At 38.3% G+C, this 26728-nt stretch overlaps 1 protein-coding gene across 2 annotated transcripts in view; it reads right to left on the bottom strand.

Moving 5' to 3' along the window:
* Positions 1-113: 113 nt before the first annotated feature.
* The window catches only part of VDAC1 (voltage dependent anion channel 1), a 39814-nt gene continuing 13199 nt past the window's right edge, over positions 114-26728 (bottom strand). For both annotated transcript variants that reach the window (XM_043984346.1, XM_043984345.1), the window contains 8 exons: positions 20317-20386; positions 19203-19252; positions 15368-15520; positions 15218-15270; positions 8061-8288; positions 4061-4211; positions 3077-3134; positions 114-1145 (listed from right to left, as the gene is read on the bottom strand). In XM_043984346.1, coding sequence (XP_043840281.1) covers positions 1054-1145; positions 3077-3134; positions 4061-4211; positions 8061-8288; positions 15218-15270; positions 15368-15520; positions 19203-19252; positions 20317-20383 — 852 coding nt within the window. In that variant the 5' untranslated portion in view covers positions 20384-20386 and the 3' untranslated portion in view covers positions 114-1053. The remainder of the gene's footprint in view (positions 1146-3076; positions 3135-4060; positions 4212-8060; positions 8289-15217; positions 15271-15367; positions 15521-19202; positions 19253-20316; positions 20387-26728) is intronic.

Genomic DNA, 26728 nt, shown 5'->3' with positions numbered 1-26728 from the left:
TAGGGGAAAAGGTCAAAAGTATTCAACAACATGTTTCTGAGCCCATGTGCATTTCTATTTCTATTAACAGCTGCTATGATACATTAAATTAATAAAAACAAGGAGGAAAGGCAGAGGTTTCAATATTTTATTCAAGTTGTATTTTTAAGTGGTGGTAAGTACAGCATTTGGAGGGGAAGGCGTCTAATTCCACACAATATGGAAGACTCTAAAATGTATCCATTAATTGCAAAAAATAATAATAATAGTGTGAGAATACAACAGAAGTCCAATTTTGATTCCAAGTGATGTCACTATGTGAGCACAGTTACATATACCCTTCCCTGCTCTTATGGTTCTGTCTCCTAGCAATCTCATTCTTTGTATGTAACTCAGCCAAAGTCAATGGAACCACAATGAGAATGGGAATTGAAGTACTACATTATTGGCTTAATCACATCAAACTGGCTCCACAACAAAATGGTTCCAAGTGGACACCTAAAGGACTCTGCAGACAACTTTTGGCAGAAGAAGTAACTAATCAAGGCTGGAACAATTCATGAGGATTTTGACTTTTAAAAAGAGTCCCCTTTTCAGACGAGTTTTCACTCCATCAATGAATGAGCCTCTTTCTACCCACTTAGGATAGATATGTAGCCAAGTTGACTGCAATGGACCATGAATTCTCAGGAAGAAAAAATTTCATTCATTTAATCAGTTCACATTCACTAAGTGCCTACATGCCATTGTCTTCCACTAGCAGCTATCTCTAGATTAAAAAAGGTGGCTCAATGCACCCTTTCAATCCTTAGAGAATTCTGAAAGCTGTTGTGGGAATCATCACGTATCCCCTCAAAAGCCTGGAGCTGAAAGGACCTTTTTTTCTGAGTCGGGTTTCTTCTGTATCTCTGAAAGGATAACACTTTAAAGCTGCGTCATCTTTAACCTGGAGGTCTAACATGATTGATACATAGCAATACTTGCGTCCCAGACATACAACATGGAAAGGTACACTAATTTCTGAAGGTAGCTATCCTGCAAAATAGTTAAAATTAAGTGATTGTACAACTTCTTTTATGCTTGAAATTCCAGTCCTAGACCAAGCTTGTGGCCACCAGCATTGACATTCTTGCCATCCAGCAAAGCTGATAATGTCAGTTTGATACCTACAGAGCAAACAATCAGGATAAGAAGATTTCATAAATGAAAGATTAAAGCACTTACGCAAACCATAAAATATTCAGAACCTCCCATTAGAACTGTGGGTTGAGGGCAGAGACAGCATCTTTATCTTTTAGGAAGAAGCCCAAGCACTTCCCCCAACCAACTTACACAAATATTTTCTTGTTGACTGGTCACATGTATAAACATATGTATATTATGTAATGAAGTTGGGAGAGGCAAGGGGGGAAATGGACCAGAATTTACTGAAAACACTTATGAGACAGGGTCTAAGACATGTAATTTCATTGGTATAAAGCAGCAGTTCTCAAAGTGTGGTCCAACTGGCTCCTAAGGATCACCAAGATTCTTTCAGGGGTTCTAACTAACATATTATTTGCCCACTAAAATGTCCTTCCCTTTTCCAACTACACTTCTTTGTAAGCAAAGATTTTCTACCAAAACAAAATGTCACAATGGATTGAATAGAGAAAAAATTAAGATTTTAGCTATCTTCTATTCAACCAGTCATTAAAGAAATTTGTAAAAAATTTGTAAAACAATTGACACTTCTAATTTTTCTTTTGGAAAATATGGTTGATTTTTTCATTAAAATTATGTTATTTCCATTAACATAATGGACTTATTTTAAATAAATTAAATATTTAATAAAGTGATTCATTTATATTTCTAATGTGGTAAATATCAGCAGACAAAACCCAGATAAACAAAAGCTCTTTAGGGTTCTAAATCATTTTTGGGTTTTTTTGTTTTTGTGAGGCAATTGGAGTTAAGTGACTTGCTCAGGGTCACACAGCTAGTAAGTGACAAGTGTCTGAGGCCAGATTTGAACTCAGGTCCTCCTGAATACAGGACCGGTGCTTTATCCACTGTGCCACCTAGCTGCCCCTCTAAATCAAATGAGTGAAAAGAGATTCTAAGCACATAAATTTTGAGAACTCCCTAATATAGGAAACTAGTGCAGGTCTATCTGTCTTAGACAGTTGCCTACAATACTAAAAGGTTAATTAACTTGTCCATGATCACAGCACATGTATATCAGGTCTTCTTGTGCTTTCAAGGCCAGGTTTCTATCCATTAAACCAGTGGTGTCAAACAAAAAGAAACTGCTGACTGCATACTGACTTAGAAAACCACAAATTAATATTATCTATGTTTTACTATATTTTTATTTATTTTGTCAAACATTTCTCAATTACATTTTAATCTGGGTTAAGTTGCACTCTAGAGTTTTGCTGGCCAAAGCAGCCTACCAGCTGTGAGTTTAACACCTCTGTCCTATACTATGCTACCTAATGATGATAATATTCAAATGCAACAGTGATCTCACAGATGTGGATACCCTTGAACAATGCAGATCACAGCTATTTGAAGTCTGCATGTCTTGCACAATTCTTGTCAAGGTCTTACTTTACATTCACCACAATTAACTCATGTTTGCCTGGTGCTTTAAGATTTATATGTCACTTAAACCTTCAAACTGTTACTTTTCCTCTCAGCTTACTTTTCTGGAATTCCCACTGGATTCTCTGTGCTGTCTGGAACAGCCAAGTGCACCTGGGTCCACCACCCTCCCAGAAACACAATAAGAAGTATCTTATAACAATCAATTTCATGTTTTTTCCCCACCTTTCTTTCCCCCCCAGCATATCTAATACACTAGAACCCATTACCAAGTCTTAGAATTTACCCTGACCAAATGTATAGAGTCAAGATCGCTGAATTTAGGCTCAGCAGATGTTGGCTCTAGTCTAGTTGCCATTTACATTTACATTTCTGAGCCTGAACTTTTTCAGACCAAACCTTAAGACAAAATGATATAGAAAAATCCCACAACCATAAATATGCAACACAAAATACTCTATAATCTTACTGTTGAGATAAAAGGTGGGTTTTATCCACAAGTAACCCTTACCTGGTTTTAGAGTCTGGGTGTAACCTAAGCCTATCAGGCTAGAGTTGTTCACTTTAGCCTAAACAGAGGGAAAAGAAAAGGGTTAAGTGTTATAAAGTGAATTAGTTTTAATCATCTACTAACTCTGGGTTTCAGTATACAGTGACTTTCTTCTCATGTTTATGGAACACATATAACAGAATTCATGGAAACTTTAAGCCATGCATTTCTTGGTTGTTCCTAGAAATATAACTTTTGCCGGTCACCCCATGAAGGACTGTGTTTAAATTCCTGAGGCTATTTTAAAAGCTGCATTTCCTTGTTTAAAATTTCTAAGTAGGTAAGACTTCAGATGGCCCAGCTAGGTGATAATGACTATGCATTCATTCCAAATGCAGACACAAACCAGTCATTTGGTGAAGCATAAAGTAGGTCAGAATCGATTGGAAGGCATAGGTAGAAGGCTGAAATAACGTGGAAAAAGTGTAGAAAACACAATGACATTTGCTATCTTCATTCCTCCACACTTATAGCCATCCTAAGGATACATGGCTGAGGTCATCTCTATTCAGGACAGGAACTGTTAACACAGCATATGTGGCAACATGAGACATTTCACTAATGGTGATAAGTGGGCTGCCTGTAAGACTATCTACCCAAGGAGAGAGCTTTTTAAATATTTAATGACTGCTGGCCATTCTATTGGGTGATTTTGCTTAATTTTTTTTCCTTTGTTACTAGCGAAGGCTCATGGGAAATGGGGGAGGAGGTAAAGCAAAGAAGAACTATAATCTAAAACCAAAAGTAATTAATAAAATTTCTTATTTAAAAAAATAAAAGATGTATATTAAACCTTAATATAAACCTGCAAGCTCATTAAAAGGTAGATAAAGGACTAGTCACTGAAACCAAAGCCCAGTGTTCCTGGAGCCCACAACAGCTAAATTTAAAAACAGCAATTAGTTCTACATTTCCTTTCAGGCTTGTGAAGACACGTGTACTCACAGAGAAAGAGGCGTCGGGGTCAATCTGATATTTGGCTGCTATTCCAAAACGAGTGTTGCTATTTCCAGCTGTCCAGGCAAGGTTGACAGCAGTTTCCAACTTCTTGTTCACCTTCTGATAAATAGAGCCCCCAAACTCTGTGCCATCATTCCTGTTAACCAAACACAGAAAACAAAAGGCAAAATGCCATTGGAAGACAAACCTACAAAATGTAGCAGGAACATTATAAATACACAAGGAATTGTGCTGAATTTAAATAGCTAATCATAGAAAATGTTTTAATAGGTTAAACTAGTCTTGGGAATTTTGAATACCATAGTCGTTATCAAACTTCCCTAAAAAGGTATGCAATGAGGGGCAGCTAGGTGGTGCAGTAGATAAAGCACTGGCCCTGGATTCGGGAGGACCTGAGTTCAAATGCAACCTCAGACACTTGACACTTACTAGCTGTGTGACCCTAGGCAAGTCACTTGACCCCCATTGCCCAGAAGAAAAAAAAAAAAGGTATGCAATGATATCCTGCCAAAAATTAGGCAAAGACAAGAGTCAGGGAGGATCAGAGGTGAGAGGAACATTATTTCAGCCACATGAGGGCTGCTAGAGGTCAGCCTAGGGTTTTTATAATGAAGCCAAATAACCATATGAACCAAAGTTAACATCTAAAATGGCAAAAAGTACAGGAGCAGATAGTGCAAATGGTAGGACAAAAGAGACACAGGAATCCTGTCTTGGCTAGAATTGACATTCTGAGCTATTGCTCTCAGTTGTAGTGGGGGTTTCCAAGCAGTTTTTAATGTTAGCTACATGTTAGCTACCTCCAGAATGGGCAGCTGCAATGTGCTCTGAAGGGTGGCAATGAAATTTATCCAGGGCTGCCACTGCAGTAAACTAATTCTTACTCTAAGTTGTCACCACTTAGGTACATTGGAAACTTAAGGCTATGAAAATCCAATCAGGATTCTCCATTTAATAAATGCTCCCACAGTTTTGAGACTCCTGTATTTCAGGAACTTTTGTTATTATAACATTTTTCCACTCTGTAAAACCCAAATGAAACAAACTACTGATTTTTAAAAGCCCTCCATAGCCTGGTCCAATCCATTATCTCCTACTGCTCCCAGAACATTCCTCAAACTGCTTTCCTCATTGTACTCACACGTCAGGTTCATATCCACATTAGGGTGTTGAGTTTTTTTATTCATGTTGCTAAAAACCCACCTGCAAAACCTGCCCCACTCTCCGTCATTGATCTGATTTTTAAACATGCTTCTAGAAACTTCTAAAATTCCAAAATATTATTATTTTCAAAAACCCTACTGCATTTCTAATTTTTTCCATTTTATTTTGTCCTATATGATTCTTGTTAGTATTGCCCTGTTCCCACAAAACTGTAGACTCCACAAGGGAATTCATCCTCCATACTCCCGAGAGTCCTTAGTTTAGGATTAGGCTCACATCACAGAACCATAGACTTGGAGGTGGAAAGGACCCACGTTTGATAGAAGAAAACTAAGAGGTTAAGTGACTTGCTCAAAATCACACAGTTAGTAAAGTGTGACACAGGAATCAAACCCAGGTCCCGACTCCAAACTGTTCTTTCCATTGAAGCCCACTGAGGATTATCAGGAGCCAATTACCTGCCTGATGGATTTTCCTATCCACATCTTGCAGCCTAATTGGGAAACTTGGGTTACCTCTCATTACCCAATTGATTTTGTCTTTAATGAACATGGGAGGGAGTCCAGGAGGGGAGTGGCGTGCTCATTGCTTTGAAAATCAAAGTGAATATTTCATCTACAATACCAAAGAGGGGGCAACTAGGTGGCACAGTAGATAAAGAACCAGCCCTGGATTCAGGAGGACCTGAGTTCAAATCCAACCTCAGCACTTGACAACTTACTAGCTGTGTGACCCTGGGCAAGTCACTTGACCCTCATTGCCCCAGCCCCCCAAAAATCTAAGATAACCCAATGATAAGGGGGGAAATCCCTTCAAAGATAAGGAAAAAACCTCAACATCCTCACTTCCAAACCCTCATGAGTTTCTCAAAGTGGGTCTTCTCTTTATCTCTTTTATTCTTAGTGTCAAGGGCCAAGCCAGTCACTTCACAAGCACCAGAGAAAAAACAAAAAACAAACAAAAAAAAAATCAAAAAACAAAAAAACAGCTGGAGCAACTAAGTGGCGCAGTGGATAAAGCACTGGCCCTGGATTCAGGAGGACTTGAGTTCAAATCTGACCTTAGACACTTGACACTTACTAGCTGTGTGACCCTGGGCAAGTCACTTAACCCCCACTGCCCTGCAAAAACAAACAACAACAACAACAAAAAAAACCCACAAGCACCCAAGAGCTCTGACAGCTCCATCAGTGTACTCTTTATTCTTGGAGTGGTCTATTCTAAAGACAGAAAGATATTATTCGTGATACTATCAAAAGTCAGAAGTAGAAGGGGTCTCAAAATACATCTAGTCTGGTTGGACTTGACCTCATTTTGCAGAAGTAGAAATTGAGACCCAGTTAATGTTGACTGGCTTATTTCTGAGGGAAAACAACCAAACCTGTAAAAGGATGACTTGCTTCCTTTTTCTTTCTTTCCCAAAATAGGAACAATTCCCCAAACTGGCCCTTAAATACTTCCATAAATTTAACTGGAAAGAAACATTCCCCTGTTCCAGTTAATCATTCTGACAGTTTCCAAAAAAGATTGGATCTGACTACAAATTTGAGCTGACTGCTGTCCAACCCATTTTAGTGCATCAAGCTGTAATCAGGAAGACCTAGGTTCAAATCCCACTTCCAAAACTATGTGATCCTGTACAAATCACAATTTCTATGAACTTCAGTTTCATCAGCTATAATAGGGTATTAATAATATCTGCAGTATCTGCTTTAGGGAATTGTAATAATCAAATGAAAACTTAGAATGCTTTGCAAACATTAAAATACTATGCAAATATTAACTACTATTATTACTTTAAAAGTTATACCTTTATTACAAAATCCTGGTTGCAATCTGAAAACTTAAAAATCCCTCAATCACTAATTATCAATTACTGATTACCAATATGGCTGAAAGACACTCCATCCAGAATTCTATAATGTCTATGATATTTGGTAAAACTATGATATTCTGTCACAGAGACAAACTGTTCACTGAATTTGAAGCTAACTTGTGGTTTCCAAACATTTACATGTTCCCAGGCATTTATTATTTGAAAACTACTGAGAAATCAACCCAAAGCTGCTTAAGGTAAATCGGGCAGGAGAAAGGAATCACAGAAGAGACCACTGATTGCTGCACCTTTTGAGGTGTAACAGGAGATGGGATTTTATACAGCACAAGTCTCATTATGTCAGTGGAGAGCTAACACATTTCTCAAAGTTTATCTACAAATTTTTATTTTTCATTTCAAAAAACCTCAGAAGGAATTGAAAAACCCTCAAAAAAATTTTTTGTTTGTTTTTTTTATGGGCACCAAATATGAAGGGAGAATTCTATGAAGCAAATAGACTCCAACTATAATAAAAACCTAACTTCTAGTGACCTCTACTGGAAAGGAAAGGGAAAAAAAAACATGCTTATCTCACCTATATGTTACCACCATATGACCACCTTAGGTCAACTGAACTTCTGTAACTTTTAAGTTTCTCTGCCACTTTATTCTTCCCTACCTCAACTTCCTCCTCAAGGATAATTTCTATTATTTAGGTCCTCCTTCCGGTCTAAAATCTGTCTGGTGCTTTTGCAACCAATCTGTCATTTTCTGTTTACAAAGTAATACACTGGTTGTTCTTAGTTGAGAAAGAAAGTACCCCTTAGAAGTTTTATCTCCACAAAAGATAACATGGACTAATCCTGAGACAAAAAAAAATATTAAGCGATAAGTGAGTCCTTCCATCTTCATTTCCTTCCAACTTCCTTCACTGCTACAAATACCAGGGATGGGAAAGAAAGGGGGAAAGGACAGGACCAACGCTTCTTGTCCTTTCTGACTCACACATTGGTGTGCAGTTGGAATTCATCAGTCTTGTAGCCGACAGCAAAGTTGCTCTGGGTCACTCGAGATTTAGAAGTTTCAAAATTCATCTGGTAGCCTGCCAACCAGCCTTCATAGCCAAGTACAACAGCTCCTCGTATTGAAGGTCCAGAAATATCAAAATCCATGTCACAGCCAAGATTGATATGTTCCCGCTTATATCCTGACTTAATCTTAGCACTCTTTTTCCTAAAGGAAGAGAAAAGAGGGGCATCAGCTTCACAATCAGCAGTGAAATAGCATAGCAGCAGTTATAGGAAATATGCAGATTTCAGTGGATGTTCTGGTATATTACAACAGGCGCTGGTATATTACAACAGGCGCTGGTATATTACAACCTAGAAATCCAGTAATGGCTAGGCTTTATTTAGCATTAGAGGAAAAAGTAACTGTAGGTTTCTGGACTCAAGAGTCAGCAAAACCTGGGTTCCAATCCAACCTCCACTACTCTAAATATTTATTAATAACACCTACCTACCACCCAGGGTTGTTGAAGGGATGTTGTAAAACACTTTGTTAGCCTTAGAGGCACCTAGGTGGTTCATTGGATAGAATGATGAGCCAGGATGACCTGAGTATTAGACACTAGCTATGTAACCCTGGACAAGTCACTTAACCTCTATTTGCCTTAATCCACAGAAGGAAATGGCAAATTACTCCAGTATCTTTGCCAAGTGAGAGAAATGAATTTAATACTATATCATTTGATGATTAATAATAATTTGTAATATTCCATTCATCAAAAGGCTGGCTTAAAGAAAAGCCTCTCTCCAACTAAAGAATGGTATAAGCTTTTCAAGGTACCTGAGCTGGGCCCCAACCCAACTGGAAATCTGATTTCTGTATTCAGCATAAACAGGATCCAATTAGAGTTAGGTCCTTCCCTGGAGGGGAGGGAGGAGAGGGTAGAGGGAAGCTTCTGTTCTTCCTCCCGTTCATTACAGTTTAGGGCAACCCAGCTCATGCAGGAGAAATTAAACTAGAGAAAACCTGATCAGGATGCCTAGATTGCTGAAGGGTCTCATACCCCGTGACCAGGCCACATTCTCAGCTGACCTCTATAAAGAACTGATTGGGAGGGCCTGAGAGCTCTTACCCTACCACCTCACTAGTCCACCAATCAGGTTTGAGTTTCATTTATCAGGGGAGTTTCCTGTCAGAAGGAAGAAACCTGATTTAAGGTGTTTCAGAGTCTCCCTTGGGCATTTTTGATTACCAAATCACTGACCATTAATTTATTGATAGGCCAATCTATTTAATAAATTCATTGTTATTACCCAGAAATTTGTCTCTCAGAATTTTTACTTGCAACATAGGAAAACCCCACGGACAGCACTAGCATGTCACAAAGAGTCAATCATGACTAAGCGACTCAAAAACAACTTTAAGCTTTAAAGTGCTATATAAATGCTAGCTATTAATATTTTTTTTTTTTTAAGTGAGGCAATTGGGGTTAAGTGACTTGCCCAGGGTCACACAGCTAGTAAGTGTTAAGTGTCTGAGGCCGGGTTTGAACTCAGGTACTCCTGAATCCAGGGCCGGTGCTTTATCCACTGCGCCACCTAGCCGCCCCGCTAGCTATTAATGTTATTATTACCAGCTCTATAAGCACAAAGTCCCTCAAACTCTCTGAACCTTAGTTTCCTCTCATCTCTAAAATGGGGTTAATGTCGCCTTGTAGTAACAACCTCATGGGACTGGGGTCATGTGGTTCAAATGAGATGACAATGAAAGGTGCACCAAGGCACAATAAAAATGTCAGCTGTTATTCACAAAGATGACATGAAATAAAATGTATACATGAAGAAGTCAAATTTTGATAACCTTAGGGTCGCTGACATCTGCCAAGGGCTCAACCTCTCTGAGGAAGATCATTCTCCTAATTTGTGAAAATGAACATATCCTAGTGATTTAAACAGAGTATCTAACAACCAAAATGAAACTAAATTAGACAAATGCACTGATGTGACAGCATAATAGCAACACTGTCTCTGACAATAATGTAACAATTACTACAGTTCCCTGCACCCTGTAGGAGTTTTCTAACACTGTTCATACCCAATCTACTATGTACCCTGTTGCTAAATAGTAACTTGGGCACTTAGCACTTGTGATTACTCTGCTTGACCCAATGTGGGACTGGGAAACAATATTTATTACTACTATTATTTTAAAACAAGTCCCACTGAGCCACATGAAACATCAATTATGGAACATACACATTTTTTATCTATGAACACTTTGGAAATTTCAGTAGCTATGAGTCCTGTGGGCTATATTTTAGATTTAAATTTATATATTTTATATTTATTTGTGTTTTATTTATTTTATTGTGGGCATATTCCTTTTAACAACGTAGAGCACAACTTATTCATGCATATCCTTTCTGCATAACTCTTTTTCTTGTGTGTGTGTGTGTGTGTGTGTATGTGAGAGAGAGAGAGAGAGAGAGAGAGAGAGAGAGAGAGAGAGCGCGAGCGAGAGAGAAAGGCAATTGGGGTTAAGTGACTTGCCCAGGGGCAGCTAGGTGGAGCAGTGAATAGACCCAAGTTCAAATCCAGCCTCAGACGCTTGACACTAGCTATGTGACCTTGGACAAGTCACAACCCCAGTTGCCTCACCAAAAAAAAAAAAAGTGACTTGCCCAGAGTCACACAGCTAGTAAGTATCAAGTGTTTGAGGTCAAATTTGAACTCAGCTCCTCCTGACTCCAGGGCCGGTGCTCTATCCACTTCACTACCTAGCTGCCACCCTTTCTGCATAACTCTTGCCCATATCCCCCAATAAATTCACCACAACCAAACATTCTGAGGTCTATCTTCATTTAAAATTGATATTGTGAGAATACATTCATTGAAGCACATCTTGATACAAAACCAAATAAACTTTTTTCCCTGTGTATACCTGTCTTTTTACATTTTTTGTTCATCCATATATTCCCAATTGATAGAAATAATCTTAGTTTTCAATTCTTTGCTAAACAAAAACTCCTTGGGTTTGTGAAATACTCTTTGGATCTTGGGTACCTAATCTGTTTAATACATCAATTTTTGTATTTTTTAGCCAATACCAAACAGTTTGTATAATTATTGCTTTGTAAACTAGTTTGAGGTCTGGTACTAATAGGGCCCTTTCCTTCCTACTTTTTTTCATTATTTCCCCTAGGAACATTCCGTTCCTTTAGATGAATTTTTTAAGCTCTATAAAATAAGTAGTTTCATAAGTATGGCATCTTATAAATTAATTTAGGTAATATTGCCATGTTTATTATATTAGCACTGCCCAACCATGAGCAATTAACAACTCTCCAATTATGTAGGTCAGTCTTTGTTTCTGTAGAGTTTTATGATTGCATTTATATAATTTCTTTGTATGTCTTTATAAGTGGACTCCCAAATATTATACACATTGTAATTTTGAATGAAATTTTACTTTCTATCTCTTTCTGCTAGACATTGATAAAAACCAAAAAGACTGAAGGGGGCAGGGTGGCATTTTTAAAAGAGCGTCAATTTGGGGGCAGCTAGGTGGCACAGTGGATAAAGCACTGGTCTTGGATTCAGGAGGACCTGAGTTCAAATCCGGCCTCAGACACTTGACACTTACTAGCTGTGTGACCCTGGGCAAGTCACTTAACCCTCATTGCCCCGCAAAAAAAAAAAAAAAGAGCATCAATTTTAAAAGAAATAGAATAGTAGATGTTCAATTATTCACAGGACACAAGAGCCAAGAAGGAAACCTGCAATAAATCACAGGGCTGAATAAACTGCCATATGTAACTGTAATAGGATATCATTTTGCAGTAAGAAATGAAGCAGGAAAATATTTGTATGATGTGATATAAACTTAAGTAAGCCGAACCAGAAGAACAACATATGCAATTATTAAAAATTATTTAGTGAGTGAAAAGCTCACTAAGAAGATAAACTCTGAATAACTTAAAAACCAGCAACAGTACTGGGAACGGATAACAACATAGATCTCCCTCTTCTCGACAGAGTCATAAGGACAAAAAAGCTACATGTTGTCAGATGCAGTCATTTTTGCTCAGCTGTTTTTAAGGGAGCATACAATTTTTAGAGTGGGAAATAGGGGCAGCTAGGTGGTGCAGTGGATAGAGCACCGGCCCTGGAGTCAGGAGTACCTGAGTTCAAATCCGGCCTCAGACACTTAACACTTACTAGCTGTGTGACCCTGGGCAAGTCACTTAACTCCAATTGCCTCACTTAAAAAAAAATGCAATAGAGTGGGAAATAGGTATTAATATCCAGATATTACTATGATAGCAAAGGAAATAGCATTGGATACTAGAGGAAAGGCCAAGATGGCAGAGTAGGAGGAAGTACAGTGAGTTTATACTCCCATCAAAAAAAAAAAAATCCCTCCTCCAAAGATCTAGAAAATGTACTAGATCATATACTGATTTGGAAATTTTTAAAAATCAGAATGAGTCACATTTCCCTCTCAGGAAGGCATAGGATGGTCTGCAAATACTGGGGATAGGGTCTGGCCAGGAGTTAACTGAGCATTCCAGTACAGGGAGAGGTTGTACCCAAGAGCAAGAAGTTCCAGATCCAGTAAAGAAGGGCCCAATCTTATATAGGGTGCAGGAACAAGGGTCAACTGGCAGCTCTGGCATTCACTACTCAATTTAAGGGGGGGAATGAGGAGAAGAGGATCTATGATGATGGGTAGCATTCCAAGGTGTGGAGAAACTATGGATCCTAAGCTGTGTACCTAACAAGGAAGCAACTGCTATATGGGTCAGACCCCAGGACTGGAGTGCATTCTCAGTTCTAGCTTCTAGGTCAATCTTTTTTTGTTTGTTTTGTTTTGTTTTGCGGGGCAATGGGGGTTAAGTGACTTGCCCAGGGTCACACAGCTAGTAAGTGTCAAGTGTCTGAGGCCGGATTTGAACTCAGGTACTCCTGAATCCAGGGCCAGCACTTTAACCACTGCGCCATCTAGCTGTCCCCTTCTAGGTCAATCTTAAACCCAGAACAAAGAAAAGCCCACAGTTCTGCCATTTTGAGCCAGCAGAACTTTCGAGCTGGCTGATAGTGGCTGAGTCCAACAGCAGTTTATTGAAACTCTCAGAGATGGTAAGCCCAGTGTTCTATCACTTAGACCTAAAAACCAGGCCAGGAACTTGCAAAGCTCTGACCAGGCGGGGCAGTGATCATATGTTACCTAGGATCAGACCACTTTGGGAATACGGAAGGCTTGTAGGTACCCAGCATGGGCTGTCCCTGAGATCCTAGAATAACACAACCCCCAAGAAAACAGGAGCAGGAACAGCTTAGACATTTTCTCCAGTAGTATACAAGGCCTGGCCATAACATTAAATTTAACTAGAATTCCTAGAAAAGATAAAAGAGTTTTAAGAGTTTAAAAATGTCAAGTGATAAATGAGAGCACTAGAGAAAAATAGGAAGAGAAATGAGAGCTATGGAAGAACTGAAAAGGAAATCAAAAGCTTGGCACAAGACATGTAAAACATTGCTCAAGCAACAAATTATCTGAAAAGGGATTGTTCCTAAGCAATATAAACTCTAAATAAAGATGCACAAAAATATGCATAGTTCTTTTTGTGATAGTAAAAAATTGGAAACTAGAGGGGAGGGGTACCCATCAACTGAGGAATGGCTGAACAAGTTATGGTATATTGTGATAGAATACTATTTGTGTTATAAGAAATGGGTTAAGGGGATGGCTTCAGTGGACCCTGGAAAGACTTGTGTGAACTAATGCAGAGTAAAGTGAAAAAAAAAAACAGAACAAAAAGTATGCAATGGCAACACTATTTAAAGACAAACAACGTTCAAAGACTTAAAAAAAAAAATCTGATCAGTGTAATGGCCAACAATAATTCCAGAGGACTAATGATGAAATATGCTACCTACCTCCTTCATAGAAAGGTAAAAGATTATGAGTACAGAAGAAGACATTACACCATTTTTTTCATATGGCTGATATAGAAATGTATTTTGCTTAACTATACACATTTGTAAGAGGGGTTTTATTTTTCTTCCTTTCTCAATTGGACAGTGGGTGGGAGGGTGCAGATGAATTGTTATATAATGAATACATATATTCATTTTAAAAAGAAATAGCATCAATAATTTTAAGAATCTCAGCTGAGGGGCAGCTAGGTGGCACAGTGGATAAGGCACCGGCCCTGGATTCAGCAGTACCTGAGTTCAAATCTGGCCTCAGACACTTAACACTTACTGGCTGTGTGACCCTGGGCAAGTCACTTAACCCCAATTGCCTTACCGAAAAAAACAAACAAACAAACAAACAAACAAAAAAAAAAGAATCTCAGCTGAGAGGGAAACTACTACCTCCCATTCAAGCTATTTCATCTAGACAACTTTACTTGTTGCAACATCCATGAGTCTTTCTAGTTCTGCCTCTAGGACAAAGCATCTGATCCCTTTTCCATATGAAAGTCCTTCAAGTATTTGTTGACAACTTATCGTTTTCTCCAACTCCCTTCCCTAATTATTCTCTCCCCAGACTAAATATGCTAAATGTCTTCAGCTGAAGAAATGGAGATTCAGAGAGATGATATGATTTACCCATGGTAATGCAGGTATCACCATCAATATACAGATGAAGAAATTGAGACTCTATCCACTGTACCACAATGCCCAATATAGTCCTACTACATTACTCTAATTAGTTTATTTTCCAAAGTAATTACTGAGCTACTTGAGTCTTTGGAATTCACAAAGCATTCGGTAATAGCATGTATCTTCACTTAATATTTAGACTTTGAGAGATGTCAAGTTCATATGACACAGTGGATTTAACTTACACAGAGATCAGACATTATTTAGTGACAAAATTAGTAACTTTCACAGATTACATTCAGATCTAAAAGATATTTATATACATACATCCATATGTACATAGAATTATAATATCAGAACAAATACCTTGTCCTAGCATGTCTTATGTTGCACAAGAGCAGAGATGAATGCAGAACATATCCAGACTGTGAAAGCCATTCAGAACTCAGAATCCTATACCCACCTTCTCCCCTAGTGTCTGCTATGCTTCAGACATTATCACAAAGCAGTCTTGTTACCCAATTCAACTAAATTAATTCTTACCCAGTGTTAGGTGAGAAGGATGAATCGAAGGTCAGCTTCAGTCCACGTGCAAGCTGAACATAAAAGAAAGTCACAAGTTGCATTTTTAGTTGCAAGGAAGGCTATGATACACAAAATGATAAAATGGTGTCTCTTCAGTGACATGGTTACCTGATCCTCAACAGTAATTTCAGTGCCCAGTGTATTGTCTGTGTTCCATTTTTCTATGAATGTCAAGCCATATTCAGACCATTTGTATTTTGTTTCCAAACTGCCCGAAACCTTGCTGGTCTCAGTATTTGCTGAACCTGAACTTGTAAATTCCTTTAAAAAAAAAAGAAAGTAAGTTGGAGAGTGGGGAATACAAAATGAGATACTTACAGACTTAAAATGGGGAAGAATGACTACTAGTTACGCAAAATGTTCAATCCCTGATGTTATACAATAAGTATAACTTATTGAAAGACTTCATGGTGTAGTAGAAAGAATATTAGATTCTACATCCAGAGAATGAGTTCAAGTCTTGGATCTATCTAGCACTGACCATGTGTGACTTCTAGCAAGGTACTTGACTTCTCTGAATCTTAGTCTTCTCATCTGTAAAATGGGGATAATACTAGTACTGTTATAACTAAAGTGCTTTGTAAACCAAAACATGAGCATCTGTTATTAGATCTAAAACTATCCTTAGTTGTATTCAAATGATGTCTTCATGAAATGAATCTACACACTTAACATCACCAGGAGAATTCACAATTCTAAGAAATTATACAAAGAATTACTTTGCAAGGTGAATCACCTCACTCCAATTTATTTGTTTTGTAACTTCCAGTTTTCATAAGGGGGAGGTGGGAAGAAGCATTTATTAAGCACTCAGTGTATCCCAGGCACTGTACTTTTATAAGTGCTCCATACTGGGGCAGCTAGGTGGCGCAGTGGATAGAGCACCAGGCCTGGAGTTCAAATCCGGGCTCAGACACTTGACACTAGCTATGTGACCCTGGGCAAGTCACTTAACCCCAATTGCCTCAACAAAAGCAACAACAACAAAAAAAAAAACCAATAAGTGCTCCATACTGACTTAACTTAAACTGAGCTTGAGCCTCAACTGCCTCCTTATTTTAGTCAGACCAGCACGAGACAGGGTCCTTCCTCACTTGTGTAAACTGCCTTAAATTGGCTTTGGAAGGAAGGCTTCAACTGAAGCTTTCTCAGTACCACAAATTGAAAAGTTTTACTTCAGCTCTGCAAATTTCAGAGAATCACAGATTTAGATCTGAAAGGTACACAGAGGCCATCCAGGCCAAGCCCTCCATTTCATAGATGGGGAAGTTGATGCCAGGAAGAGTAAGTAGCTTCCCAAAGGAAGACAGGTAGTAAGTGACAGAAGGCAGGGCTCTAACCTGGGTTCTCTGATTTACCATGCTGCCTCCTACATACCCAAAGTTAATGGTTTCTGTTAATAGATCCATTAAGAGATACATGACACTTTTAACTACCATACATTCAATTTTTCGAAATGTTTAAGCCCCTTGTTAGGATGTGGATAAATAAACCTGTTATCTCATCAATGATACAATTTTTTCTTTTTTTTTTTTTTTGATGAGGCAATTGGGGTTAAGTGACTTGCCCAGGGTCACACAGCTAGTGTCAAGTGTCTGAGGCTGGATTTGAAGTCAGGTCCTCCTGAATCCAGGGCCAGGGCTCTATCCACTGTGCCACCTAGCAACCCCAATCAATGATACAGTTAACCCATCCATGCCATTCCAACTGCAGGATTCTTTTCCATCCTGCCTTAAATCCTTTACGGGAAGTCCACCCATAAAGACAGCAACCTTCTTCCGGCTCTTCTGACCTGCACGGATACCAAAGAAGCAAGTAGGCTCTATATCCTGTATCCCTTGCATCTCTTGGGAAGAAATAAGAAGGAAACATCTAGGCTTTTGCAAACTCTATACTAGAGCAGGGTAGACCTTTATAGTCTCACAAGTGACAAAAAGACTCAGTTGTTGGTTCTTGGCTACAGGTCAAAAATCATGCAACATTGCTTGAGAGACATGAAAGGGTAATTTTGGTGAATAACCCCCTGGTATTCAAAATTAAGTGAGTCATATGCCTGACAAAGGTGACTGTTAATATCAAGCAATCAATCAACAAACATTTATTAAGTCCTTACTGTGTGCCAGGCAGGGTGCTAAACACTGGGAATATTTTTTTTTAATGCTGTCTCTGCCCTCAAAAAGTTCACTAGGTCAGAGTATAGATCAAAAACAGGGTCTCATATTAGAATATGTAAAGAAGTTAAGTTTTATAATTTAAAAAAGAAAGAAGAAAAGTAAAAATTTGGAAGTTAAATTTTTGGTTAAATATTAATTAGTATCTGGGACAGCTAGGTGGCGCAGTGGATAGAGCACTGGCCCTGGAGTCAGGAGGACCTGACTTCAAATCCAGCCTCAGACACTTGACACTAACTAGCTGTGTGACCCTGGGCAAGTCACTTAACCCCAATCACCTCACCAAAAAATAAATAAATAAAAAATTAATTAGTATCTAATGCAAAACATGTTGAGTACAGACCACCCTTGAAGATCCCTTCATCACAAGGGACACATGATAAAAAAGAACTGAAGTGGTAGGTAGGCCAAAAATCATTTTGACTTGGCTTTGGAATGTATGATGTGAGGTTTTTGTTTTATTTTATTTTGTTTTGTTTAGCATCAGTGTTTTCATGTTCCCTGGGCAAATCCTAACCAATGGGAAGGAACAGTGACCTAGAAATATGTTGGAGAGGCTGGGGAAGTCAGCCTAGGATAGAAATGTTTCTGTAAATAATTCAAAAAAAGATAAGTTTTTCTTCTTTTCCTTTAGCAATATGGCTAATAAGGAAATAATTTGAGCGACCTCATTTATGCTTGTCTTCTCAGGGGTCTGGAGGGAGAAAGAAAATTTGCAACCAAAAAAGTTTTTAAATGAATACTTAAAAAAAAAAAAGGCAGATGAGAATTTATTCTTTTAGTACCTGTCCTCATTCTTCCCCACCACACTATGCAAACTAGTCAAGAATTTCTAAAATATTAGTTCTTCTAGACTTTAACAAAAGTGATGTTTGAAAAAAATTTTTCAAAAATAAAATCACCTCACTTAATCCCCTATTGGAAAAAACCCATGCCTCTGGGTCAATTTTAGTGAAGGAACAAAGAATAGAAATATTAACCAACTTTCACCTAGAGGATTGGACAGTGTTCTTTCCTGTGGCCTGGCCAGAACCTCATGGGGAGCAGGCACGGTGACTTAGAAGGATGTGGGGGGAAAAAACACTAGCACTGGAGTCAGAGGACCTGGGTTCAAAACCTACATCTGGTACTTATTATTTTTATGACTTTGGGCAAGTCACTTAACCCTTATGGCTCTCAGTTTCCTCATCTGTATGATGGGGATAGACTAAATGGTTTGGGTTACTCTCAAGTCTAGATCAAAGATCTATGTTCTTGGGAATTTGTTTTGTTTTTCACATGGTTTTCAGAGAAAAGGAGACCTGGCCTGAAATCCAGCCCACAGAGTCAGGCCTCCCCAAAAGTTAAGCATGGAGAATCTAAACAATGGAAAATCTGCTAGAACTTGAAAATCTGTAATATTTCCCCCTATCAAAGTTGTCTTCTGTTATTCACAGAGCAGGCAGAATTCCTTAGTGTTTGGCACTTGACAAAATCTCTTAGCTCTAAAGAATAAATGGCCCAATTATCCACAAGTCCTGCCCACCCTCTCCTTAGTTCTTTATTGCCCCGTCGCACACACACCTCATTAGCTGTTCAAAATGAAGAGACTAAATGATTTCAAAATGGTAACTTTGCAGCGGATTCAGTTCATGTTTGCGGGAGGTGAGACAGACAACAACTGAAATTACCACTTAGAATTATAGACCATTTCCAAGATGCCACTTTTGATAACAGGGGACTATGTTAGGAAAGATCTTCAGGATCCAGCTGATTGGGACTGAAAGACTTACCAGCCCATTCTCAGATTTTGTTTTCAGATCCAGTTTTATTAAGCCAAATCCTAAAGGAAAAAGAAAGATATTAAGAGGGATGAATTACCTAGAAAGAATAATTCTTTTAATGACATTCTAAATATTCCTTTTAAAATAGGGACCATAAAGACTGGGTTTTTCAACACTGCATGTACTAAGCTTCTACTGTATAATTTTACATTCAGGCCATCACTGCTAATGGGCTGTCAGCAGAGAACACCAGCCTAGGGAGGTCCCTTGCCCCACCCCTGCTTTCCCCCGTTGGCCCAGGCGGAAGCTGGCACTGCTGTGCAGCAGTCATTGGGCCCAGTGATCATAGGTCTAATGACAAGCTAAATTTAGACCCCAAAAAAAAAATCTCCCTCTGGCACTCTGCATATAACTATCTTCAAGGCAAAGACAGACCTTGCTTTTTTCTTCCAACTGAGTTCTGGCTGCCAGTTTGAAAAGCTTGGCCGCAGGTTAGGCCAATGAAGAAAAAGTGAACATGCCAAGGACTTCCTACTCAAATACATAGAAGGAATGCTTATCACAGGTAGATGGAACCATTAAATCTCTTAAGATCCATCTAATTCAATTTTTATTTTAACAGTTGACATTAATCATCACTAATGTACCCAATATTCAGGGTATTTGGACACATTATTTTCAGAACAAAGTAGTGCAGGAAATATAAAAGACATGGAGAACCAGAAAAAATTGGTCATGTAGCAAGAATGAGAGATAGAAGATAGACAACTCAAGAGCTATGCTCTTATGGACAAACTTCTAAAAACAGAGGAAAGCTTCTAGTGCATTAGTAGAGCCTCGATTGAGGAATTATGGAAAGACATGGCCAAGAAATGCTTAGGAAGACATGGAAGGGTTACAATTTGTAGTAGCACAAGAAGCTCCTACATCAATAAAAACATGGATCCAATTATAAGTTATTTTGGGCAACTTGGGGGGAAAAAAGTGGATTGGGAAAATAATTCTCAACTCTGAGCAGTTGGAATGTGTTTTATACGCTAAGGTAAGTAAAAATGTATCTAGAAAACAGCCCAAGCCTCAGATACCCAGTGGCAGAAATGGCCGGTTTCCAGAGAGAACTCACCATAGCCCTTGGTAAACACATCCCTGGCAGATTTTCCAAGGTCAGCATAAGTAGGTGGCACAGCCATCTTCTGCAGGAATAAAAACAATGATCAGAATGTAAATGTTTTCTAACTGTAGAAATCTATTTGTTAATGGAAAACAGAACTAAAATTAAATCTACTAAATGCTTCATACATATATTTTCTCCAGTTCTGCCACTAGCTAACGGCACCAACAAATCATTTCTCTCTGCATCTCATAGGATGAGAATAGCATAGATTTAGAGCTGGAAGAGATTTCAGAAGGCCACTGAGTCCAATTCCTTCATAGGAGAGAAGATAAGGAGTGAAAAAGGAAATCAATTAATGAAGAATAAAAGGATTTTCTTGCTGCAGGGAGGGCCCCCCCCCCACCTCCCAGCTGAAGCTGAATACCATGAACTTCTATTTTTTCCAGACAGCACAGCTCTGTGACTTCCCAGCTCTCTTATTTGGCAGTACTCGAATAGAAGCAGGGGAGGCGGATGGTGGGAGTAATCCAGGGATAAGTGATGAAAGGACAAGGGGGCAAAAGATCTGAGAGTAATCAACAATGCACCAAGTCTTTTCACAGAACTATCATGGATATCTTCCTCTTTCTATGGCCTGAAAAACATGTTCCTTGACATTCCCTAATACCTAGTTACAACTAGATGTTCCGAGTTGTAACTTTTCCTGCCCTTCCAAAGAAGCAGTTGTTGGCACAGTGGACAGAGCAGTGGCCTAGAGCCAGGAAATCCTGACTCATATGGTCTCACACATTTACTAGCTGTGTGACCCTGGGCAAGTCACTTGACCTCTGTTTACCTCAGTTTCCTTTACACAGAAATGAAGATAATAATAACATCTAACTGGATTTGCAGAATGAGAACCTAGATTTCAATCTTGGCTCGGTTTTACTACCTGCCAGTCAATAAAAATGTATTAAGCAATTAATAACAACAACAATTATCTTGCAGGGTTATTGTGAGTCTCAAATTAGATATTTATAAAAGTACTTTGTAGATTGCTGGCACATAGTAGGCACTATAATAAAGTTTATTCCCTCCCTCCAAGTCCCACTTTTGTGGTGTCAGCTTGGAGGGGCTAGTAGACTACACTAATACCCTTCTTTTGCTGCTCTTGCCTCTTCCTTGGTGCTCCCTTGGATGTCTCTAGTTAGGCAAAATGATGTGGCCATCTCTTAAATGTTCTGATCTCCTGATCTCACTGGCTCTGGCCAGTATTTCTTTTCCAATGTCCCTTTAGTCCCAGCAACAGACCCAAACATATTCTAAGAATATTGATTGGGTGTTATTGTGTGTGTGTGTGTGTGTGTGTGTGTGTGTGTGTACACAGAAATACTGGCCAGAGCCAGTGAGATCAGAACATTTAAGAGATGGCCACATCATTTTGCCTAACTAGAGACATCCAAGGGAGCACCAAGGAAGAGGCAAGAGCAGCAAAGGAAGGGTATTAGTGTAGTCTACTAGCCCCTCCAAGCTGACACCACAAAAGTGGGACTTGGAGGGAGGGAATAAACTTTATTATAGTGCCTACTATGTGCCAGCAATCTACAAAGTACTTTATAAATATCTAATTTGAGACTCACAATAACCCTGCAAGATAATTGTTGTTGTTGTTATTAATTGCTTAATACATTTTTATTGACTGGCAGGTAGTAAAACCGAGCCAAGATTGAAATCTAGGTTCTCATTCTGCAAATCCAGTTAGATGTTAGCAGGTAATCTGATATAGGAGGGAGAAAAATCGGAAATTGGAGAGCTTGTATAAACAAAAGTTGAGAACTATTTTTACATGTAACGGGAAAAAAATAAAATACTTTATTAAGAATATTAATTGGGGCAATAGACTTCTTCAATAAAAACTCCACTTTATAAAGCACTTTATGGTTTACATAAGACTTTCCTCACAATAGGCCTCTCAAGTCAACAAACACTTAGTAAGTGCCTACTATGTATCAAATACTGTGCTAATGTTGGGGGATACAACAAAAGGCAAAAGACAGTCCCTGCTCTCAAGGAGCTCACAGTCTAAAGGGGGGAACAACATGTGAACATGTACAAATGAGATATAGACTGGATAAATCAACACAGGGAAAGTCTTCTTGAAGCAGGTGGGATTTTAGGTGGGATCTGAAAGAAGCCAGAGTAGCCAGTAGCATAGATGAGAAAGTTAGTACAAGTATTATTTATACCCACTTTACAATTGAAGAAACGGGTTTCTAGAGTTTAAGTGATTTGTCCAGACAGATGTATAAGGGTTTCACTGCTAGAAGTCTGAGTGAAATTCTGTCTTCTGCTGTTCTCTGAACTGCACCTTCTCTCCCTTCTTTCCCCACCAAATTCCCCCCAAAATACCACCTGTCTTCCCCTAAAATTGCGGACACATCATCTCCAACTCCAGCAATAAGCCAAAGCTAAGCAGATGCTTAAGGTGAACATCCAAGTTCCCAGAACAACAAAAAAGAGATACAATATACCATGCCAGACCCCAGCTCAACCACCAAGAATGCTTGAGGATCACGGACTGGTCACTTTTCCCCTCAGTTTTGTTTTCTATAGCTATTAAAAAAAAAAAAAACATTTTGGAGGACGTAGTATTAATGACATGTAGCGATTCCAAACATCTCAGGAAATGAGGTCATTTTTTATTTGGCTACAACCCTTTGGACTTCATCATGCCCTCACACACTAGGTACCCTTGCCTTCTCCCCCTCTTTTGTGTTCTCTTTTCTCCAATTAGACTGTAAACTCCTTGAAAACAAAGACAATCTTTCTTTTTGTATTTGTATTCCCATCACTTAGCACAGTGCCTGACACATAGTAGGCACTTAGTAAATGTTTACTGACATACAGACTAACAAAAATTCTAACCACCAAAATGATTTTAGTTTAAATCTCTGGAATGAAATATCTTTTTCAAATGTCTATCATTCCCTTGCATTTGTCGACTGAACATCCACAGACATCTTCCTGACTAAGAATCAGTGTTAATATATCTTTTTTGGTCCTATGCTACAACTCTGGGGTGCACTGCCTTACTAGGGTATTGAAGGTGGGAGTTATGCCCCTTCACTAATTGACTCCAGACTGTTGTGTTTTTATCATCATCTGCTCCTGTCCCTTTCTCTCTCTGCCTTTCACAATTATCACTTCCCTGTTGTCAATGCTTTGCCATGATATTCCCTTCCTCAAAAACCTCCAGTAGCCTCCTGATGTCTACAGAATAAAATATATGTATCTTAGTCTGGTTTGTGGCTTCCACATAGCTTTTTTTTAAAAAAATTATTTATTTTTACAAGTATTTTTTATCTCTCCCTCCTACTGCCCCTTCCAACCAAAGAAAAAAATAAAAAGAAAATATTAAAATATGCATAGTTCAACAAACCAAATTCCTAAACTGGCCATCTTCAAAAATGCTTATCATATTCTGCATTTTAAGTCCATCACTTCTCTGGAAGGAGGAGGGGAAACAGGTTTCATCTTTAGTCCTCTGGATTCATGGTTTATCATTGCAATGATAGAGTTCTAAAATCTTTCCAAGTTATTTTTCCCTTTGATGTTGTATAAACTTTTGCTCACTTCATACAGCATCAGTTCAGAGGTCTTCTAGTTTCCTCTGAAACTGCATTTTATAATTTCTTATGGCAAAATAATATTCCATTACATTCATATACCATAATTTGTTTAGCCATTCACCAATAGAAGGACAATTGCTCCCCTTTAGTTTGTGGATTTTGGCCACTAAGAAAAGAGCTGCCATAAATATTTGTACAAATTGCAATTTTTTGCACATTTGTACATTTTCATTGATTTCTTTGAGCTGTACCTAGAAGTGGTACAACTGGATGAAAGCTGAATAACTTTGAAGACATATTTCCAAATTGTTTTCCTGAATAGCTACACCAATTCAAAGCTCCACCAACAGTGGATCAGTGTACCTCATTTGTAATTTTCCTTTTTTGTTAATTTTTCCAATATGACAGGTATGAGGATAGAAATGGAAGTTTTCATTCATATTTCTCAAATTAATCATAATTTAGAACACTCCTTCATAGGGGAGGGGAGTCAATACCTTGGATTTCTTCCTTTGAAAACTACCTGTTTTTCTGTTGAGGAATATCTTAGTCTTAAATTTGAATCAATTCCTTATACATCTTAGAAATAAATTTTTATCAAAAAAACTTTCTATAAAGATGGATTCTCAGTTACCTTTTTCCCCTTCTAATTTTTTTTTTTTTGGTGAAGCAATTGGGGCTAAGTGACTTGCCCAGGGTCACACAGCTAGTAAGTATCAAGTATACTCCTGACTCCAGGGTTGGTGCTCTACTGCGCTACCTAGCTGCCACTTTCCCCTTCTAATTTTAACTTCATTAGATGATTGTGCAAAAACTTTTTTATATAGTCAAAATTACCCATTTTATCTTGTTATCCTCTCCATTGCTTGCTTAGTCATGAATTCTTCCCCTATTTAAAAGGTAATTTCTTCCTTGTTCCTTTAATTTACTTATGATGTCACCTTTTATGTCTGTTACAGATCAGCTTGGAGTTTATCTTAATATATGGTTTAAACCTAATTTCTGCCAGACTGCTATGAAGGTTTTCCAGCAGTTGTTGTCAAATAGTGAGGCTTTCCCTCAGTAATTGGGCTATTTGGGTTATCAAAACTATGCTATTTATTTTTGTTTGCTTCTGTTATATTATATTTAAGCTGTTTCACTGATCAACCTCTCTTTTGTGGTATAATTTGAGATAGGGCACTAATAGGCCCTTTTCCTTCTTGATTTTTTCATTATTATCCTTGAAATTCTTATTCTTCCATATGAATTTCATTACTATTTTGTCTAGTTCTAAAAAGTAATTCCTTGGTACTTTGGTATACCCTGAATCAGTTATTTTTGGTAGTATTGTCATTTTTATTATATTAACTCAACTTACCCATAAGCAATTAACATTTCTTCAATTACTTAGGTCTATCTTTATCTCTGCAAATATTGTTTAATAGTAATCATATACTTCCTGGACAAATCTTGGTAAATATACTCCCAAATGTATTGTCTTCCATATATTATTTTAAATAGAATTTCTCTTTCTAGCTTTTCCTGCTGGGTTTTGTTGGTAATATATAAATACTAACATTTATAAGGAAAATATGCCACAACTTTGCTGGTTATTTCAATTAACTTTTGGTTTTACTCCTTATGATTCTTTTTTTTTGGGGGGGGGGGAATGGAGCAATGACGGTTAAGTGACTTGCCCAGGGTCACACAGCTAGTAAGTGTCAAGTGTCTGAGGTCAGATTTGAACTCAGGTCCTCCTGAATCCAGGGCCAGTGCTTTATCCACTGAGCCATCTAGCTGCCCCCTCCTTATAATTTTCTAAATAAATCATATCATTGGCAAAAAAATGAACTTTGTTTCTTCTTTACCTATGAATATTCCCTTGATTTCTCCTTCTTGTCTCATTCCTATAGCTATCATTTATAGAACTATGTTAGGGGCAGCTAGGTGGCGCAGTGGATAAAGCACTGGCCCTGGATTCAGGAGTACCTGAGTTCAAACCCGGCCTCAGACACTTGACACTAGCTGTGTGACCCTGGGCAAGTCACTTAACCCTCATTGCCCTGCAAAAAAAAAGAACTATGTTAAATTGTAATCCCACATAACTTTCCAGCTTTATTTTGGATTAGTCATCTACATACTGTATTTTCCAGTCAAATTAGACCACTAACTCTTCCCTTTCTTGTACTATCTAACTGTATGCATTTATTAAAAAATGAAATTATTTCCTTCATATATCAGCTTGAGTACCACCAACTGCAAGGGACTTTTTCTAATGTCCCCAGTTGCTAGTGTCTTCCCTTCCAGAGTAACACTGTAAGATTTGTATATATCTTCTTGTTATTGCTATTGTTTTTGTTTCAGGTGTTTCAGTCTTATCTGACTCTTCATGATCCCATTTGGTATTTTCTTTATAAAGAAAACCACTGCAGTGGTTTGCCATTTCCTTCTCCAGCTCATTCTACTGAATGGAACTGAGGCAGACAGGGTTAAGTGACTTGTCCAGTTTTACACAGCTAGTAAATTCCTGAGAACAAATTTGAACTCAGGTCTTGCTGACTCCAGGCAATATGTTCTGTCCACTGAACCACCTGGTTTATACCTATAAATGTACAAGTTATTTCCTATTTTGGAATGTAACCTTCTTGAGGGCAAGGGTCATTTTACTTTTGTCTTTGTATCCCCAAAACTTAATAGAGTGCCTGAGCCATTGTAAGCATTTAAGAAATTTGTGTTGACTGATAGGTCACCCCTGTGCCTGTAATTCAAGTCTCTATATTTCTGTCTCTTCAATTCCACACTTATTATTTATTAACAGCCTACTACTGTGA

The sequence above is a fragment of the Dromiciops gliroides genome, chromosome 2 (assembly GCF_019393635.1).
Source record: "Dromiciops gliroides isolate mDroGli1 chromosome 2, mDroGli1.pri, whole genome shotgun sequence".
In the NCBI taxonomy this organism is placed as follows: Eukaryota; Metazoa; Chordata; class Mammalia; order Microbiotheria; family Microbiotheriidae; genus Dromiciops; species Dromiciops gliroides.
This window is presented reverse-complemented; position numbering and strand designations above follow the sequence as displayed.